Genomic DNA, 22,384 nt, shown 5'->3' on the forward strand with positions numbered 1-22,384 from the left:
AACTGATTGCTGAGTGGTTTCAACTACAAAATTTTTAAACAGTTAATAATGAATATTATACAGTATATAAGTAGGGGCCCAGTGCACAAATTCGTGCACCTTGAAAAGAACTGTGGGCCACAAGGCTGCAATGGGCACAGGGGCAGGTATCAGCCCATCCTCCACATCCCTGCCCAACCCCTCCCAGTGCAGCCCCAGTCCCCTGTCTACTAGCAGCCCCGTTCCTACTGCTGCCACTCCCATGCACTGGTGGTGGCCCCCCTTGCACCTATTGATGACGATGAGTGATTGGAGCCAGCATCAGTAGTGGGTGTGAGCAGCAGCTGCTGCCCTGATAGCCCCTTAGGAGCAGGGGGAGGTAAAGAAACTCTCAGGGGTGATCAGGGCTGCAGCCTCAGCTTACACCCACTGATGGCACCAAGTGATTGGGACCGGTGCTGGGTGCTGGCAGTGGGTGTAAGCAGCAGCTCCAGTGCTGGCTGCAGGTGCAAGCATCAGGTGGGACCATCGTGCCCAGGAACAAAGAATTTTCAGTAACCACCAGAGGCTCACCCTGATGACAGCAACTCGTGCCCCACCTTGGTCTGGAGCCCCCACTCACCTGCTCCACCATTCTGCTGTGGCTGCCACCCACCATGTTCTGCACTCTGCAACCTGCTGCCAATGACCACCATGTTCTGCGCACGCCCCCTGGTGGTCAGCACAAATCATAGTGATTGGTTGCTCAGTTGTTCTGCCATACAGTCTATTTGCATGTTAGCCTTTTATTATATAGGATGGGGAATGTGGGTATATTTTAACATTTTAATATATTGGATATAGTGTGAGGAAGTACATCACAGAGTAAGCTTGTCCAGGCCATCAAAGATCTTGAAATTTATGTGAACTGAAGTTAGGGACTTGAAGTAGATGTCTTTCAAAAGTCCCTATGAATGTGTAGAAATATGTGGGTTTTAACATATGTGATAAATTCCGGTCAGTGTTTCTCATGCTAGCAGCTGCTTTTCTTCCTTGATAAGCCATTTGAACTAACACTGACATTATAGATTCTCTCCAAGGATTTTCTATTTCTCAGGATTTCTTTTGAGACTGTAGGTCATTTTCTTAAAACTAGAATATATCATCTGAGAGAGATTGCTTAATGCTAAGTATTGTATAATCCCACAAACTCCCATTGGAGAAAATTTGAAAAATTTCTAGGGTTGTTCTAACAATCACCAACATCTTGAAAAGTTTTCTGTACCCAGGTGGAGTTAATCCTAAACTTTTCCACACAGGCATGGACACATGAGGGCAGGTAGGAAAGTTTTTGCAAGGAGTAATCCTTATTTCCTAGGAATGCATTTCTTTAGATTCTCAATTAGTTTTTATTTAGCTTTGTATTACATCAGATACAATTTTGTTATTTGGGAAAATGACACAAATGTTCATCTGGAGTTGTTAAATCTTGGATACAATTCACAAAACCACTACTCCCAGGAAAACAGAGTTAATTATTTTTATAAATGCTGAATGTCTACTATGTGCCAGACACTCTTTAAGATGTTTGGGATAGATCAATGCAAGAAAGCAGACAAAAATCCCTCCTTTTGTGGCAAATATGCTTGCAGATCTCAAAAGTAACTTGGAGTTTGTCTCCCAAGCCCTACATGATAAACTAAAGATTGAAAGTTATGTCACTACTATATTCTCTTTCTTTCCAAACTGGGAGCCAGGACTAATTCCCAAAAATCTTTGAATAGGGATGTAGGTAACATATTTGTACAATCTGCAGTAATTTCTACATGTATCTCATATTCACTTTTTAGGTAAAATGTAAAGGAAATAGATCTCATAAAGATATAGATAACTGAGAAATTTGTACATATATAATATGTAAATGACACTTTAACCATTTACTGCATCTTTTCCCAGAATGGGTAAGAAGATAAAGAAGGAAGTAGAACCCCCTCCTAAGGATGTGGTAAGTTTCTGATTTGTATTCTAGTAGCACGTCAACAACCAGTTTTAAAAATAAATTGTTCAAACAGTTTGGCATGTACCAGTATATACATGTGTACATGGTGGCAGAAGTCCAAAATCTGACTAATGATAAGATTAGTCAGAGAAATCTAATATTATATAAACAAACATTTATAGTATTGTCATTACCTAATTAGCACAATTAAAGAGTAATTATTAGCTTTTAGTGTGTGGATGGCATCTTGATAAGCCAAATTAATGAATAAATAGTTTTGGTTTGTTCTTTTAAATACTTTACATTTGTCAGTCTCTCAATAATCTTAATTATCCAAGTGAATTTTCACAATTAACTGGGAATTATGCTATAGATATTATATTTGTATATAAGGTTGTCAGAGGATGACCTTTTGGATGTCAGAAGATTTGTATTTTCCAATTCTGTGGAGAGAGAAGTCTGGATTCATCATCAATTTCTATTACAAATGCTTAAGTAATGCATTCCTTATAACACAAAGCCCTTTTTCTGTCTTTTAAAAACGTGTTTTTATCTTCTCTCTTCACATTTTTTGAATTACTGAAAAATGGTGTTTAAAATAGAAAATGACCCTGGACAATTTTTAGTTTAGAAATTTGTTTTGAAAGTTACTTGGTATGATTTTCTTCAAATAAAACAAATGGAAAAAAATAAGCATGTATAGTCAACTTACAGCATTTTATAGTTTGAAAGAAACTGAATTTAGTGCATTGGAGCATTAAGCTCCAATTACAAATGAAAGCTTGGTCCCTGTTCTGTCTCTTACAAATGGTGTGTGTGTGTGTGTGTGTGTGTGTGTGTGTGTGTGTTATGAAATTATGAAATTTGGACAAGTTACTTCAGTTTTTATTTATCTCTTCAATGAGAATTGTAACAACCAACTCATTTAAGTTGTTGTATGAATTAAAATGAAATAAAACATATAAAGTTCTCATTACCTGACACATAGCTACTACTAATAAGATTTAAATCATGGGAATCCTTTAGACTCTGACACACACACACACACACACACACACACACACACACACACACTTCAGTACAGTTGGGAACAGAGGCTATGGCAGCACCCATCTGCCCAGGTTTAAGAAAACTTTGCATTGTGGTCTCCTGATGTATTTTCATCACTGTGGCTGCTCTCCTTTGAACATACTCTTAAAACATAACAATTCTTTTAGTTTTCATTACATTCTAGGTTTTCATTACCTCTCCGTTTGCTGCAAAAGAGAATTATTGACATTTTATTACTAGAAAGTGAACTCATGAACATAGTACTTAATGACAAACACTTTGGATTAAAATGAGAATTAAGGGACTATTAATGGATGTATTAGTCTAAGACGCTTTCTGTAATTTTATCATGTATTTCTAATATTATTCTCTGTATCCTAATCCTTGGGTATCAAGACTTGAGAAATCATTCCAACCCTAGCTTTAACAGAAATCTAGCTCTTGCTTTCTAAGTTCACAAAAGCCTTGGGGCAGTCAGAGGCATGTGCAGCAATTACCGTATTTTTCGGACCATAAGACGCACTTTTTCCCCCCCCAGAAGTGGGGGGGAAAAGTCCCTGCGTCTTATGGTCCAAATATAGCCTACACATATACTGTAAAAAAAAAAGTTTTTTTACTTGCCCGGCTCTGTGTGGTCTCTGTGTGCTTGCCTGGCTCTAAAATGGTTCTAAATGCTGCTGTTTACTTTACAGGGTTGATTACATGTGTTTATGACTGTGATGTTGGGTTTTAATGCACATAAAATATTATATTTTAGGACACTATTTGTTTCAGAATCTTTTTTTCTTCATTTCCCTTCTCTAAAAACTGGTGCGTCTTATGGGCCGGTGCTTCTTATGGTCCGAAAAATAGGGTACCAATGGTCCCTGACTACCAATTGCCCTCGGGTCCTTCCATCTTTCCCCTACTCTGACTTTATGCTAAAAAGTTGATAGATTAATATTAAAATATTTAACTATGTTTCTGTCTTGTAAATTCTAATACTTTAATACTACAATGTAAGGCATCTGAACTTGGAATTTGTTACAAAGCATTCTTCTTCAAAGTCTAGGCAAGGTTTGATGTACAAGTTATAAATGAAAACCACTTTTAAAAGAGATACTGCTGAAACCGGTTTGGCTCAGTGTATAGAGCGTCAGCCTGCCGACTGGAAGGTCCCAGGTTTGATTCTAGTCAAGGGCATGTACCTTTGTAGTGGGCACATCCCTGGTAGAGGCTGTGCAGGAGGCAGCTGGTCGATGTTTCTCTCTCATCAATGTTTCTAACTCTCTATCCCTCTCTGTAAAAAAATCAATAAAATATATTGGAAAAAAATAAAATACAAGAGAGATACATAGCCAAGACAGGTTTGGCTCGGTGGATAGAGCTTCGGCCTGCGGACTGGAAGGTCCCAGGTTGGATTCCGGTCAAGGGCGTGTACCTTGGTTGCGGACACATCCCCAATGTGTGGTGTGCAGGAGGCAGCTGATCAATGATTCTCTCTCACCGATGTTTCTAACTCTCTATCCCTCTATCTTCCTCTCTGTAAAAAATCAATAAAATATATTTTTTTTTTAAAAAGAGAGTTACATAACTGCCTGAGAAAATAAACTTTCTGTGTCAGCTAATGTTTTGCTTTTTTATAGATTTCCTAAAATCATTGTTTCCAAATATATTCTTTCTGTCCCCAATTTTAAGCTTTTTATTGAAGCATAATATACATACAGAAAAGTGCACAGATACAGTTCAATTAATTTTTACACAATAAACACACCCATGTAACCAGCACCCAGATAAAAACAAAGCAAAATATGACCAGTGTCCCAGAAATCCCCCAGGCCCGCCAATGACTCTGACATCATAGAATAGTGTGACCTGTATTTGAAATATATAAATGGAACCATAAAATATATTCTCTTTTGTCTGACTTCTGTTTAATAGTGCATTTTTGTGATTTATCTATTCTATTGCATATAATTGTGATTTTTTTCCTTTATTGCTTTATGACATCTCATTGTATGACTATACCTCAATTTACCTATTTATTCTAGCATTTTTAGTAGTTTCTCATTTGGGGTGTTATAAATGTGTAGCCATGAACATTCTAGTGCATGTCAGCAAATTTTATTTTCACTAGTCTTTCAACTACTAGTTAAAATGGGTAAAAGTGCTTAGTGATATGTTTAAAAGAAAAAAACTCCTTTTGCTTTTCTTAATATTCTTCTTGACAAAACATACATTAATATGTGCATATATGGTTTATTGATCTCTGTTCCTTCTCATAAAAGGGAACACTAGCTAAGAAGATGCCTAGATGTTGGAAGATGTGGATTAAATAAACAATACAACTACTGGTATATTCTGCTCCCCCATGCTTGGTTGAAAGGCTGTTAGTAATGCTATAATACATGGCAGGTTTATTGTAGAATGATTGCATAAAATAATTACTAATAGAAATTACCTTAGTGGGAAATACTTATTATAAGGCAAGATATTCAGCAGCTAAAAGTAAGGTTCTGGAATTAAACTATCTGAACCCTCACTCCATCATCCACCATCCATGTTCTGGGGCAAATTTCCCAACCTCTGTATACCTCAGTGAGGATGCAGTGATATCTACTTCACAGGACATCCACTTAATATCTACTCATAGAGGTAAGGTTATATCAATGTAAGATGTTTAGAACAGTGCCTGGCACTAGTTAAGAGCTGAATAAATGCTAATAACATAGTTGAGGGTACTGTTCATTATCCCATAGGACTGTAGAAGTTTGAACCATCAAAGGAGACAAGTGATCAGCTGTGGGAGACCAGCTGGCCTTAAAGTCCCAGGAGGCCTGGTGCATGGCCATCATGATTAGCGGCCAGGTCTTCGAGTTTACGAGCATGGGCATTATATTATCTTAATACTTCAGGGGCAACTGAGCTTCAGTGGACAAATCACAGCAACTAAACTTGAAAGAGAATGTGACCTTGCTCTAATCAGAGTATCAGTGATTAAGTATCAACTGAATATTTATGTTAAAGGGTCAGCACTTCTCCCCATAGTTAATTGTTTCTGGGGAAGCTAAGCTTGGTGAGTATTGAATCGGAGCAACATACAATAGTAAAACCTGTTCCCTCATCTGGGCAACCAAACCCAGTTCTTTGGAAGACTGGGATGTCTCCTGGGGCTTGTTTTTCCTCAAGCTTCTTCATCAACCTCAGAATTCGATCTTAAACATTCTGTCAAAGACTGCCTCAGACTGTTTTCTAGAAATGAAGCCTCATTTTGACTTATTTTCCTTCATCACAGATAAGCCAAGCCATCATGAGTAAGAAATGTAATATAAATTTATTAATATGCACATATATGAAACTGGGTAATTATCAGCTTGCTCCCCTTGCACTAAATGTTTGTTACCTTGAATCATGTTGTAAAGCAAACTAGAGGCCAAACAAATTAGCTGTTTTCATTTTAACCTTTACGCTTTTTAGCAGACTTAAAATCTACTTAGTCTTACTGAAAGTTCACACTGCCTTTTGTATCTGTTTTTCTTTTCCTTTGTAATCGATTCCATGTGACCTGAGACCACTGATGTGGTTAACACCTTCAAAAAAAAAAAAGGCTTTTTATTTGCACTTACCAGCACCATAAAAATCATTCACTTGCCATGATTTATCTACTTTTCACTGAGTTCAACTTTGTAATTTTGTATTCTTTTTAGACTTGTTCTATCCAGTAATCACTAGCCACATGTAATTATTTACATTTAAACTTAAATTATGTAATAAAATTATGCTAATTAAAATTAACAATAAAAAAATTAAAAATCAAGTTCCTCAGTCACATTAGTTATACTTCAAGTGCTGAAGTGTCACATGAGGCTGTGACTACCGAATCAGAGACACAGATCAGCAACGCCATCGTACAAGTTCTGTTAGACAACCTTACCCTGGATAGTCTTATTTTCTTCAGACATATAAAAGTATCCCTATAAATTGATGGCTTCTCTAATAGACTGGGCTTAAAATTCAAAGCTTAGCCAAAATGGTTCCCCCTTCTTTCATTCTTTTTGTAAATAATTGGTTTTATCATTTATTTTGTGCAGAGCGTGAAATTATAATTTCACAGCCAGCTTGTCGGTGACTGATTGTGAGTTTCTCACAGGAAAGCAGATGGGATGTGTGATTACAGCACAGCATTATTTATTTAGTTGTGTGGCATTCTGTTAGAGCTATCATTTTATTCTCAGCACCTTTTTAAATAAAAAATTACTATAATGCTGTAGGCTCTGTAGGAGAAACAAATGCCATGCCAAGTTTCTCCGCTGTCTGCCAAACACTGACATTTCTCCTCCTTTGACAGCTCTGTAGTCTGTGTCTCTCACAGTCACAGATGCCATCTCATCTTTCCCTAATGATGACCAGAAGATGTGGCAAAATACTGAAGTGTTTTCTAAACACTTGAAGAAGGATGAAGGATACTTATTATAGTTGTTGTTTAAATGTATTTTCATGTACTCTAGTCTTTTAAGCATTGTAGACATTCTGCGAAGATATGACATATCCATGTTCCAACATAGTATATTTATGCACAACCTTGAAAATCAGCTTTAAAAATATTGAAATGTCAGAGGACTCTGAAGTGAGAGTTTGAAAATGGAAGGGAAATTTGTTCTGAATGAGGGTTGAAGGAGAAGGTAACCTGCCAGAATGCTAGGGAAACTGTCTTAAGCAGTAAAGCTGATCCAAAGCTGTGACTCTTAAGGATTTGGAGGGGGGGCCTTTTGTGGGTAGAATGGTAATGGTGGACTCTATCCCCACAAAAATCACACCAAAATTTTTGCTTGCAGTTTCAGTGGGCAAATGTGTCCGAGAGCAGCCCAATGATGGTTCCATGAATCTCTGATTTAGAACCTTCTCTCCTCACATAAACAAACAATACACAGTTAAGGTACTTTAGGCCAGAATCATAAAAAAGAAGTTTCCAGAGGCACCTTACAGACTTGTATTGAGTTTCCATGCTGCAGATTTATTCTAGGTAATGGAGATAGAGAAATAACATGGTTCTTAGCCTGACGAAACTAATTCGTTTATTGAACAAATACTGTTTACACCCTGGGCATATACCTGAGACCAAAACAAAGTTAAGGCCTCAAGGCAGCATCCATTCTGGTGGGGGAAAATATTCAATTAACAAATAATAAACGATTCAAGTAGTGATAAGCTCCATAAAGAAAAGGTAGGATGCAGGATGGAGAGTAATGGTATCTGCATCACTTTAAGTACAATAGGACCTACATTAGGGAAAGCCTTCCCAGTGGGGTCTCATTTGAGAAAGACTTAAATGGGATGAAGGAATCTGCTGTGCAAATAGCTGAGTGAGGGCACCCCAGCCTATCAACAATAACTAAGGCTTGACCTAATGTTTGAGGAATGCCAAAGAAGTCGGTGTGCTTGGAGATTGGTAAGCAAGAGATTAGGAGGTGGGTCACAGAGGTGGCGGGGTGGCAGTGATAGGGCCTTTTGGACTATATTACAGATGTTTCCCCTCTACTTTTTCCCTCTATTTTTCCCCCTCTAATCTAAAAAATGGGAGATTCGTTGGGAGGTTACGAGTAGAGGAGTAGCAATAACTAAGTTACATTTAAAACAAAAAAGTAAGGTCATTCTAGCTACTACTAATGTGAAAGAAGAGAGAAAACGGAAAGACCAGTTTGGAGGCTATTACAGTAGGGCAGCGAGGATTAGGCTGTAACTGTGGAGAAGGTGAGACGTGACCAGAATGAGGACACATGCTGATGGTAGATTTGACAGAATTTGCTGATGGATTGTATGTGGGGTATGGGAAAGCGAGAAGCTGAGATGTTTCAAGGTTCTTGGACTGAGTAAATTATGGTAAAATATACTACTAAAATATACATGTAAAACAAAGAAACAGAGCCATGTGCTAAGTGCTATTTTATAGAAATTCAGAGGAATATAGCTGTGGGAAAGAAAAGAAAGCCCCAGAATTTCTTCACCCAAACAACTATGAACAAAAAACAATAGAAAAAGTATGCAGAAAAATGGAGACCTGACTATCAAACGAGCCATCAGCTTTCATAGTTTCAAGTATTATTTTATTACCTTATTTTTTTTAGAAATGAAATAAAACTATCAAAAAGTGGTAGTGATATCATCTCACTGTTGATGCCTTAATGAGAAACATTTTGGTGAGCCAGTGAGGGTGAACTTCAGATAGGAAATGCTTACCCGAAGTAAGAGTGAGAAAATGAATAAAAGTAAATAGTTCATAAGATTTTTGACAAAGAAAAGGATGACTGGGTGCAAATGCCAAGAAAGCAAAAACTAGTGTTCATTCATGGCTTGGGTTTTTGAAAATTGATTTGATGAAAAGATAGAGGGACAGAAGATCTAAGGTTTGGCAGGAATGTTAGTAAAATAATAGATCATAAAATCTAAGCAGCATAATAAATGAAGAAATGAGGAACCCGAGGAAGTAAAAGCAGAGAGAGGATGGGTGGGGGGGTATCCCAATGAAACTGATGGATAGCTGTAGTGAGAGTAGCTGAATAATGAAGCTGAATCAAGAAACCTTAAAGTCTGAACATCATGGGCAGTAAGAAGGCAAAGTGAGTATGAAGAGAAATTGGTGAGACATCAAGCATAAGAGCAGAAAACAAAGATGAACGATAGCTGGATGCTACTGAGTCAGAATGAAGTAGAGGACGTAGAAGAGAACTTTCTAAAGTAATGAGAACATTTCTGCTTCTGGATGGGATGTAGCAGTGGTGGGTAGCAGTAGGGCATTTCCCCAGGATAGCAACTCAAGCTCTAGCTTCTGACAGCAAAGAAATCATCAACAAATGAAGAGAACCCACTCTATGGGAGGACCTATTTGCCAACTATCCATCCAATAAGGGGTTTATTTCCAAAATATATAAAGAATGTGCGCATCTCAACACCAGGAAAACAAACAACCCAATTAAAAACTGGGCAAAGGACCTGACTAGGCACTTCTCGAAAGAGGACATAAAGAAGGCCAAGAGACATGAAAACATGCTCAAAGTCACTATCAGAGAGATGCAAATGGAAACTACAATGCAGTACCATTTCACACCTGTTCAGAATGGCAATCATCAGCAAATGAACTGATGATAAGTGCTGGTAAGAATGTGGAGAAAAGGGAACCCTTGTTCTCTGCTGGTAGGAATGCAGACTGGTATAGCCACTATGGGAAACAGTATAGAATTTCCTCAAAATATTAAAAATGGAATTGCCTTTTGACCCAGCAATCCCAATTCTAGGAATATATCCTAAGATCCTGAAATATCAATCAGAAAGGATGTATGCACCTCTATGTTCATAGCAGTGTTATTTACAATAGCTAAGATCTGTAAACAGCCCAAGTGTCCATCAGTATTTGAGTGGGGGGGGGAGGGGGAAAGCTGTGGTACATTTACGCCATGAAATACTATGTGGCAGTAAAAAAAAAGGAAGCCTTACTATTTGTGATAGTATGGATGGACCCGGAGAATATTATGCTAAGTGAAATAAGCCAGTCAGAGAAAGACAATATCATATGATCTCATTAATATGTGGAATCTAGTGAACAAAATAAACTGATGAACAAAATGGAATCAGAAGCATGAATACATGGAATAGACTGCTGGTGCCCAGGGGGAGAGGGGCGATTATGCTTTATGCTGCTGGATAAAGAAGGTGAAGGAAATGGCTAAAGAACATATATGTATACCGCATGGACATGGACAATAATTTGGAAGGGGTAGGGGGGAAGAGAGAAGAGGGCAAAGGTGGAGAGGGAGACTCCTGCAATAATATCAACATTAAATTTTTTTAAATTAAATAAAAAGTATATGAATTTAAAAATACTAGAAGGTAAACTAAAAAGACTGATAATACCAAGTGTTGGCAAGGATATGGAACTCTTATTAATAAATGTTGAGAATGTAAACTGATAAAACCACTTTAGAAATCTGTTCAACAATATCTTGTGACTCATCAATTTTATTCCTCAGAATATACCCAGAGGAAATGAAGGCATATATTCACAAAAATACAATAACAAGAATATTCATTTCAGCTTTATTTATGACTAAAGACCCAGTGCATGAAATTTGTGCATGGGAATGGGGTCCCTCAGCCCAGCCTGCACCCTCTTGTAATCTGGGACCCCTTAAAGGATCTCTGACTGCCAGTTTAGGCCCAATTCCCCAGAAAGATCAGGCCTACACTGGCAGTCGGACATCTCTCTTGCAATCTTGGACCACTGGCTCCTAACCGCTCACCTGCCTGCTTGCCTGATTACCCCTAACAACTCTGCATGCCTGCCTCATGCCCCCTAACCACTCACCTGCCTGATCACCCCTAACTGCTCGCCTGTCTGCCTGATCACTCCTAACTGCCTCTGCCTCAGCCCCTGCCATTATGGCTTCTTCCAAAAGGACATCTGAAATGATGTCTGGAAGGTCGTTGGCTGTCTGGTCTAATTAGCATATTATGCTTCTGTTATAGATAGCTTCAAACTGAAATAAAAAAAGCCAAACTGGTATATCCATACAACGGAATACCATATAGCCATAAAAATATGACTCAATTATTGGAAAATATGAATGAATCTGAGGGACATTGTGCTGAACTAAAGAAGGCAGATGTGAAAGAGTACATGTTGTGTGATTCCATTTATATGAAGTTCAAGAACAGGAAAAACAAAGTTATGATTTTAAAAATAAGAATAATAGTTACCTTTCTGGGAGAGTTTTGGGGAAGGAGTTTGAGGAAATATTCAGGGTAATAAAAATGTTTTGTAACTTGATCAGAGAGGTATTGTATTCTGAAAGATCAAGTGAAAGAAATATCTATCAGTCCACAAAAAACAGAGTAGAGTTTGCTTTTTAACCCAATCTTCGTATCTTAATAAGGTTTATTTGCCATATAGATAATTATTTAGATCATTGATATATTTTATTTTATTTCTATCATTTTACATTACATTTTTGGTATTTCTTTGCTATGTTTTCATGCGGTATGTATATATTTTGTATCTTCTTTTTCTGAATTGAGCAACTTTCCCTTTTTAACCTTTGTTTTTTGGGAAACTCCTACTACTCATCTGTAGCCTTTAAATACACATATCTAGCCTGGCTGGTGTGGCTCAGTGGTCAAGCCTTGACCTATGAACCAGAAGGTCACGTTTTGATTCCCAGTCATGGCACATGCCCAGGTTTCAGGTTCGATTCCCATTAGTGGATGTGCAGGAGGTAATCTATTAATGATTCTCATAATTGATGTTTCTCTCGCTCCCTGTCCTTTCATCTCTAAAATCAATAAAAATATATTTTTTAAAGATACACATATCTAAATTTGTATTTTTATCAATGTAAAGAATGGGCAATAACAGACAACAGTCCTGTCCCCTTTATGAAAAATTTCCTTTACACAAGTTTTGTTGAACAAAAACTAGAATCTAGCTTTCCCCCCCCCTTCCTTATAACATGTCATTATTACTTTAAGAATCCTTTCTTTAAAATTACATTATGATTCACAACATCATTATGATTGAATTTAACTACATATTTTATTGTCTCAATCCAGCACTAATGTTTTTATATTTTGTCCTCCCCAATTCTGGCTGGAGTTATTTATATACTTGTTGAGTCTGTGAATGCCTGAACATGTCTTTTTTATGTATGAATATCACTTACCCAGGTATAAATTTCTAGTGTTATAATCCTTTTCCTTCTGAACATTGTTGCTTATCCTCAACAGAAAGTTGGTTGAGCCGAAACCGGTTTGGCTCAGTGGATAGAGAGTCGGCCTGCGGACCGAAAAGTCCCAGGTTCAATTCTGGTTAAGAGCATGTACCTTGGTTGCGGGCACATTCCCCAGTGGGGGCTGTGCAGGAGGCAGCTGATCAATGATTCTTTCTCATCAATGTTTCTAACTCTCTATCCCTCTCTCTCCCTCTCTGTAAAAATATCAATAAAATATATTAAAAAAAGGAAAAAAAAGTTGGTTGAAAGGAAGGTCTAGATTATTTGCTGATACATCATCTTTCCTTATTATTCAATATTATTTCTGCTTTCTATTATATATTTTCTATATAGTCAAGTTCCTATTTTATCACTACAAATACAGCATTCATTCCTATTTTAAATTTTCCTAGTATTATTTTCCCTTTTTATTTTTCAAATATATTTTTATTGATTTCAGAGAGGAAGGGAGAGGAAGAGAGAGATAGGAACATCAATGATGAGAAGGAATCATTGGTTGGCTGCCTCCTGCCCTCCACCCTTTTCCACTGGTCTCTGGAAATTTAATAGAAATAGTGTAATAATATATTTTCTCCTTCACAAAGAAAATCCATAGGTTCATTCAGCTGCACGTGGATTCTCACGACTCTCAAGATCACAGCAGGATATACTAACCGGTCTTCTTACAGTCCCATACTTTTTCTTTATATTACCACTTCCTCTGTTCCAGACTTTTTCCAATTTTATATATTGTTTTCTTTTGGGTTTTAATTGTAATAGCTACTTTCTGAGAAAGAGTAGTAATCAGAAAGCAGGTGCAGATTATTGAGACTGTCAGGGCAACTACTATATACATGTACTCAAGGATTCTTGTGTATTGATTAAGAATTATACTTGCTATTTAATAAGTCATATACAGTCATATGCTATTTAATGAGCATTTATTATGTGTCAATATGCTCAGTGTGGTATGTAGATATTCTAATTATCCCCTTAATAATTTTGCCCATTAAACAGAAAGGGAAACTAAAATTTTAGTGGGTTAAGTAACTTGTTTGATTCCACATAGCTAAACTGAGAGACTAAGTCTGCCAGATTCCAAAATGCTTTGCTCTTTCGCCCATACACCAGGCTTTCCAGAGCTGTCAGTGTGGACAGCTGTATCTGTATTAATGATGCTTTTTAAGTAAAAACTTTGCAATGCATTTACTGAGCAGTGACCACATCCTTTTTGTAAGATTGTGTTCTATTTAAGTCTCAAGACACCATTCATTTTTTATGTGCTTTTCAAAGCTCAAATGTGAACCTGATATTTCTCTCTCTGCATTTCAGTTTGATCCATTAACAATTGAAAGCAAAAAGGTAGCAACTGTGGTGCTAATGCTTAATTCTCCTGAAGAAGAAATTTTGGCCAAAGCATGTGAAGCCATTTATAAGTTTGCTTTAAAAGGTTTGGATTTTTTTTTTTTAAGTTGCTTAAAATATTTACTACATAAGGGGCACTCTTCTCCCCAATATTTTACTTACTTCTTATCAGATGAATTCTTTCAGACAACCAGAATATCATTTATTGCATCACCTGAAAGTAATGTATCTCCCTAAGTGCCTAACTTAATATTAAGGAGTAATTTTTTTCACTGGGAGAAGAGTCGTTTTGAAGACTTTATTGTTTAAAAAATTTTAATGACACAGGATCTGAAAGAGCTCACAGTGGTCAAAGCCAAACAATTTGAGCAACAAAATAAAGTAGTATTGGACTATGACCCAAAGTAGAACATAAGTATCCATGAGTATATTTCAATACATAAATGATTGGGTGAATTTATAAATGGAAGAGAAAAGATAAACCTCCCAAGTGGAAGAATTCTGAATAACTTATGTAGATACTATGCTCTCCAGGAGGCAAAATATAACTTCTTTAGATGTGGGCTGTGCCTAGTGACTTATTTCCAAAGAGTACAGTAAGGAAATAGGGAACAATTAATAAATTTATAGTTATAAACCTGGCAAAACTACTTCAGCCAAGTGATCAAAATCAACATCAGCAGTGATAAGTCATGCTGATAATCTTGTCAATAAGTCAAGATTACATTGACACAATGTAATGAAAATGGCACTTTATTTCTGTGTTGTTTTCCCCAAAAACCTATAACCCCAGTCTAATTATTATTTAAAAAGAATAAAATTCCCACTCAGGGACATTCTACAAATATGTAGCCAGAAATCCTGGGTACCTCCCACTGCCAAGAGGAGCTAAGGTATGTGATAAGAAATCTCATGGGGGAAATCCTAGATAAGATCCTGGAACAGAGAAAGAATATTGGGCTAAAATCAAGGAATTCTGAATAAACTATTGCTTTTAATTAATAATAACATCAATAATGGCTCAAATTGTATCAAATGTACCAAAATTGGTATAAAATATTAATAACAGAGGAAACTTGGTGTGGGATATGTGAGAACTCCCTGTATTATCTTTACAATTTTTCTATGAAAATAAAACTATTGTAAAAAAAGTTTATTAAAATATTGTAAATGTTACAAATCTAATTCTATTGAGAGATTTACTCATTGAGGACTTACAAACATAAAATATTATTATACTTTAACTCATTCCAATGGTGGTAAAATTAGATTTTTATTATACTGTATACCATTTTAATTTTGACTATTTGAAGAGTTTAGTGTATTTTTAACAAGATATTTTAAACTAAGGAACAATTTGATTTTAAATAAGTAATTGAACATTGGTTGAGATAGAACAAAAACAATATTCAATTAGCAAATGATAAAATACTCATCTCATTATGTCACTCTTGTCATCACTGGGAATCCAAACAAAATCCAGAGTGGTTCTGGAAGGTATAGTTTATGAACAGATTATATAGAATACTGGATCCATTTCATGGAGACATTGGATTATGCATCTATGGTAGCATAAGTCTTATTCAGCCTTATAGAATCATCATAATTCACCTGGCTGTCCTATGTACCTAATTACATATCATCTTTTATATAACATGAGATAAATAAATAGATAGGCATGTATTTTATGTTTAATCAATATAGAAGTTATTGTAAGTCTGGTGTTTTTACTAGCATTATTTTCTGAAATAGTGTCTAAGATAAATGATGGGACTTTGCTTTCTGGCCAAGATGGAGGAAGGGTCCAGATTTACCATCTAACCAAAATAACCAATAAAATAGACAAAATATATGAAGTAGCAGTTGGCAAAACATTGACTATGAGGCAATGAAGGACAGTGACCATTGAGAGACAGAAAACAAAGGAAAGAAGTGCTATGACTGCCAGAGCTTACTGACTTCAGAGTTTCCAGGCTTCAGCACAAGAAGGGGTAGCCTGTGCAGAGCCTATTGGACTCTCTGAATTGAGAAGTCAGATCTGAAAGTCCTGAGTTTTCAGCAGAGTTAACTGAGAGAGAACTCAGGAGATCTGTAAAGCATCCCAGTCAGGTATTGAGCTGAGTACTGATCAGCATGTACATGTGAGAGAATTGCTTGAAGTCAAAGAATCCAACAGGATTATTGGCAACAGTGCCTGGTGCTCACACAGGGCCAGAAATAGAGCTGACCAAAAACCTCAGGATGACTGGACCATTGTGCACAATACAGAGTCTTGGTAGTTAGAAATAATCTACCCTAGATTGAGCAGTGTTCTGAAAGATCTAAAAGGTTCAAATTGTTTCCAAGAAACTGTGTCCCAGAACAAATTTTTAGAATACAAACATATCTATTACTCAAGTAGGTAAAATGCACAATGTCTGACATCCAATAAAAAATTACTAGGCATGAAAAAGAAGCAGTAAAATATAACCCATAATGAAGATATAAATCAATAAATAAATTGAAAGTAAACCAATAGTGACTAGAATCTCTAAAAGAAATAAAGGAGGGGGGGATTGAAGAAATGATTGAAGAAATACCCCCAATTTGATGAAAACTCCAAACCCACAGATCTAAGAAGCTCACCAAAACTCAATCACTAGGGTATACACAAATGATGCCACATTAAAATATGGATCTACACAAAGAATAAAGGTAGAGTACTAGAAATAGTAACATTTAAGATATTTTTTTATTATTGAAATCGCTTAAAAAGCAAGTTGGTTATTTTAAACCAAAATAATAATCATATATTGTGGTCTGAAATATATGAATATGATATATGACAACAACAATGCCAAGGTAGAAATGGGAAAATGGAAGTATATTATTGTAAGGTTCTTGTATTACCACTTGAAAGTTGACTGTCAGAGGATGTATACTACAAACCCTAATACAAACAGTAAAATAACAGAACAAAAATATATCAAATAAGCTAATGAAGTAAATAAAATAGAAAAATAAGAAATATTTAGTTTATACAAAGAAGGGAAAAAGAAAAAGAATAATGGGGTATAGAAAAACAAATGACAAGATGGCAAATTTAACCCTATCAAAAATCAAATTGAATGTAAAATTGTCTAAGTACTTCAATTAATAGGGAGAGAATGTTATCTTGGATAAATAGCAAGACCAAACTACATGCCACCATCAAGTAATGCACTTAGAATATAATAACACAAATTATTTTAAAGTAAAAAGATGAAAAAAAAATCCTATGATAATACCAAACAAAAGAAATATTTATTTTATTTTTAAAATAAAAGAGCACATTTATTAATATAATAAAAGTAGACAGAAAAGATAGTACAGAGGTAAAGAAAGTCATTTTATAATGATAAAGGAATCAATTAATCAAGAGGCTATGAAAAATCCTAAATAGTCATTACTTAATGTCACATCTTTAAAATACATGAAACTAGAAATTCAAGGAGAAATAGATAGCCACAATTGTTGTTGAGGATTTTGATGCCCACCTCCCAATTAATGAAAAAAAAAATAGTAAATCATTATAAGACTAAAAGATTGAAGCAGCAATATCAATTAATTTAACCTAATTGATGGTTATAGACCACTACAAAAATAGCAGGATATACATTCTTCTCAAGTGTATAGAGAACATTTTTCAAATAAATCATATTGTGGGCCATCAACTAGCCTTAATCAATTTAAAAGAATTCCAATGATAAAAAAAATATGCCATGCCACAACAGAATTAAATAAAAAATCAATAGCACAAATAACTCGAGATCATCATGCAATAGAAAATAAATAACATACTCCTATGAATGTTGATTAATTTTATAACTAACTAAGCAATCATTCAATTAATTATGTCATCACATAACTGGCACTGTGCTAGGCACTGAGTAAGGATATGAGGGAATAGAACAGAAAGGGTATCTGTACTCATGGAAAGTTAAGTTATAGCAGAGTAAGCAAACCGTGCAGAAAGGCCCTTCAGTGGTATATATTTTCAGAGGAAAATAAAGCAGGAGAAAGAGAGATAAGGAAGACTTGGAGGTGGTGACAACATCGGACAGACAGGGGAAGGAGACCTCTCAGGAGGCTCAGGGAGAGCTGAGAACTGAATGGCAAGAGGAAGCCAGCTTGATAAACATGGGGGAAGGAAGAGCAGCAGACAGCAAAGATACCTGTGCTCAAAAATTGAGTCTGGGAGAAAGGCATCTGGAAGGAGAGAAATGGGAAAGGCAGATGGCAAATAAGACATTGGAATAACACGAAGAAGTTTTGGTGAAATTGACGGTAGCCATGCATTATTTTATTTTACCTGTAATGTCAGGTGAGGAAAATAAAGCAACCCTCCTTGAACTTGGAGTAGTGGAACCTTTAACTAAACTGCTCACCCATGAAGACAAAATTGTAAGAAGAAATGCCACTATGATATTTGGAATCATGGCTTCTAATAGTAAGTAAAGATTTTTTAAAATAAATAATCTCATAAATGCCTTGTAAATTTAATGTTAAGATATTTATTTTAATTTTATTTGAACTAAGGTTAATGTTAACAAAAAAGTTAAGTATAATAAGATGTATCAAATGTATGATTTCAGTCTCGCCCGGCTAGCTCAGTTGGTAGAGCATGAGACTCTTAAATGTATGATTTCATATTTTAAGGGATATTTTTAAAATATAAAAACATGTGCAAATACTCTCCAAGTTGGTGATGTTCCAGAATTACCAGTTAGGAGAACAATTATTATTTTTTAAAATTGAAATAGTTTTTTTTTCTTGAGTTAGTATAATGTAATTTGTCTGACTATATGTAAATTACTCTTCATATGTATTTCATAGTGAAGGAAAGTCAGGGTAAAGAGTTTTGATACATTTATTTTTTGAAGTCACAAATTATATTTTTGCCAAAAAAAATTTCAGACATGCATTTAAATCAGATCTATTATTTGTTTGAATATTTTCATATATTTAATAGGATGGAATAATAATATTAGTTAAAATATGCTATTATGTTTATTAGAATTTCAGTTTGACCAAAATCATGCAAATAAAAGCAGTCTCTCACTAATGAACAGGGTAAGTTTTCATGTGTAAGTCATTTTTATGCTGTAATGGTAGGTTTCTGAGTTACCCAACAAAAGCTTTGTAATTATAATATATAAAATGCGAGGGTCTGTTACAGCCAAAACAACCGGATGGATGACTGAACAGTAGGCTGTGTGGGGCAATCAGGCTGGCAGGGGGGCAGTGGGGGTGACCAGGCCTGCAGGGGGTCAGATGGGGGCGACCAGGCTAGCAGGCAGGTGAGCGGTTAGGAGCTAGCAGTCCGAATTGTGAAAGGGATATCCCGGATTGGAGAACCCTGTGCACGAATTTTATGTGCCAAGCCTCTAGTTTATAATAAAAAATTACAATACATTCTTGGTAGAGACTGAATTCTAACATGAACCTCAGGATGCTAGGAATGAACATGTCTCTATTATAGCACTTGGCTAAAACTATCAGACTTTCTCCCTGTGTATATACTTTCCCCCAATGTTCTGCCCTCCTATTTCTCCTTTTCCCTGGACACTGTTGAAAGCAGTGGCGTCTCCTTATTGAGTGGTGTCCAGCAGGACCATGGCCTGAGTGTCTTCAGAGACAGTTGTGAGTGGAGGCTAGGGAGGTAAGGGGGAAGAAAGCTTTGTCTGGCATCTGTGCCTTTACCACCTCAGCTGCGGAGACTACAGGAGCAGCACCTGTGTGGGGGAGAAACTGGATTCCATCGGGAATTTTGGTGGAGGGGTTCTGGCAGCAATTGCAGGAATTCCAAATGGTGGCTGAGGTGGGCTCTGGGCATGTTTCTGGGGGTGAGAGCAGGATGAGGACAGTTGTGAGGGAGTAGGTGTTCCATCAACTTGGATTATGATAACATCGGTCAACACAATGTAGTACTTACCAGGCATTATTGTACGTGCTGTTTATGTATTAAATCTCTAATGAGGTTGGTGCTATTATTTTTTCCTTTACATATGAGGTAGCTGAGGCACAGAGAAGTTAAATGGAGTAGTAATCATTTATATTGCGGGGACTTTGTAAACTTTTCTCAAGGATTGCCATACTGAATGTGCTGTTTTGAATGTATTTATAGCCAAAAAAAGGAAAATTAAAATTTTTCTTATGTTTTTATTCTGTTTACACACTACATAATTTGAGAACCAAAGGTGCTGTGTAATACCTCTTGTACAACTCCTCATTTTAAAAACAAGAATTATCCCTAAAGGATTAGGTTCCTGGCCCAAAGTCATGCAGGTGGCTATTAACAGAACTAAGATTAGTTTTAGAATTGGAACTTTACTCTCTGACTCATAGTTTAGCAGACGTTTTATTTACCAAATATTTTATAATCCTTAACTTTAGTGTGAATGCTAAGTCAGGTTCTCCTTCTAAATGATATTGGAGAAGAATGCATATCATTTGGAAAGGAGAATTATAATTTATTGTTTATATTTATATTTTCTAGTTTAATGTCTAATCCTCTATGACTTCTTCCTGCTTACTTAGCTCTTAATTTCTGTTCATTTTAATTTGAGCACGGGGGGGCAGGGGTTGTCCCTCAGCCCAGCCTGCACCCTCTCCAATCTGGGACATCCCTCTCACAATTCAGGACTGCTGGCTCCCAACTGCTCACCTGCCTGTCTTCCCGATTGCCCTAATTGCTTCTGCCTACCAGCCTGATCACTCCCTAACCATTCCCATGCCAGCCTGATTGGTGCCTAACTGCTCCCCTGCCAGTCTGTTGCCCCTAATTGCCCTCCCCTGCAGGCCTGGGTTCCCCTCAACTCCCTTCCCTGCAGGCCCAGTTGCCCCCAACTGCCCAAACCTTGCAAACCTGGTCCCTCCTAACTGCCCTCTCCTGCTGGTCATCTTGTGGGCAGTCATCTTTGACCATATGGGGCAGCCATCTTGTGTGTTGGAATGATGGTCAATTTGCATATTACTGTTTTATTAGATAGGATAGAGGCCTGTGCATGGTTGGGGACCAGCTGGTTTTCCCTTACGAGTATCCCAGATCAGGGTGGGGATTCCCTTGGTGTGTGCGGTGGTCTGGGCGAAGGGCCTGTTGTGGTTTGCAGGCCAGACACACCCCCTGGTGACCCAAGCGGAAGCCCTAGAATCTAGGATTTATTTATCTTCTATAATTGAAACTTTGTAACTTGGAATGGAGGCCTGGGCCAGCCTGGGCAGGTGGAAAGCTTAGCTTCTTCCATCTCTGGGAGCAACTCAAACCTCCTGCTCTCTTCAGCTCTGTGGCTGCCATCATTTTTGTTGGAATTTATTTATCTTCTATTGTTGAAACTTTGTAGTATTGAGTGAAGGCCTGGGCTGGCAAGGGCAGGTGGAAAGCTTGGCTTCCTCCATTGCTGGGGAAACCCAAGCTTCCTTCTTGCTCTCCGTGGCCACAGCCATCTTGGTTGGGTTTATTTGCATATTTGATCCTGATTGGCTTGTGAATGTGGTTTGTGGGTGTAGCAGAGATACAGTCAATTTGTATATTACTGTTTTATTAAATAGGATTCTCATGTTCCAATATATAAGAAGTTTATAATCTGGGAAGCCCTTCAAACTGGTTGCAAACTCTTTTTCTGAGCAGATTTATAGAAGTAATTTCATGAGTTTCTAAAGGAATCTGTGACAAAAAAATATTAAGAATTATTGTTGCATTTAGGTACTAAATGAATTGACTTTCTTAGACCTACCAAGCCATATTCTGTAAGCTGGTTGCTAGACAAGGACCAGTGCTAAGGGCCAGTGCAATCTGCAACCACCAAGCTTAACAATGGAAAGAACTTTACTGCCTTCAAGGTCTCCATTGAATGCTTGAGTCTCAGGTATGCTGAGTGAACTTCTAAGAGCTTTCCATTGATTCTATGAATTGGGTAAAAAAAACAACACACACAAACCAGTTTGGGGATTAACTGAACTGATTTTTTGTCTGTTCTATTGTGGACACAGATTAAACACATGGCATCCTCAACTTCGTGTGAACTTCCTTTTTTGTTAAGAGAGCCATTATCAGCTATTGCTTCATTTTCACACATGCCCATGGAAAACTTAGAACAAAAAGTAAGCAGTCATTTAATCTCAATGAAAAGTCATGTTTCCAGAATAATCTCTAAATACACAGTTAATTTATCATCTTTGGGAAGTCTTTAAAAAATGGCCGATTCTTCAGAAATTTGACTCTTCATACCCTTTTTATGCACTCAATAATATAACT

General features: G+C 36.8%; 1 protein-coding gene across 1 annotated transcript in view; it reads left to right on the top strand.

Annotated features, from left to right (window-relative positions):
* Positions 1-1,908: 1,908 nt before the first annotated feature.
* ARMC3 (armadillo repeat containing 3) overlaps positions 1,909-22,384 on the top strand; it is an 85,700-nt gene continuing 65,224 nt past the window's right edge. The window contains exons 1-3 of the mRNA XM_045588063.1: positions 1,909-1,963; positions 14,077-14,194; positions 18,452-18,577. Coding sequence (XP_045444019.1) covers positions 1,916-1,963; positions 14,077-14,194; positions 18,452-18,577 — 292 coding nt within the window. The 5' untranslated portion in view covers positions 1,909-1,915. The remainder of the gene's footprint in view (positions 1,964-14,076; positions 14,195-18,451; positions 18,578-22,384) is intronic.

The sequence above is a fragment of the Pipistrellus kuhlii genome, unplaced genomic scaffold (genome assembly GCF_014108245.1).
Source record: "Pipistrellus kuhlii isolate mPipKuh1 unplaced genomic scaffold, mPipKuh1.p scaffold_m20_p_1, whole genome shotgun sequence".
NCBI classification, from domain to species: domain Eukaryota; kingdom Metazoa; phylum Chordata; class Mammalia; order Chiroptera; family Vespertilionidae; genus Pipistrellus; species Pipistrellus kuhlii.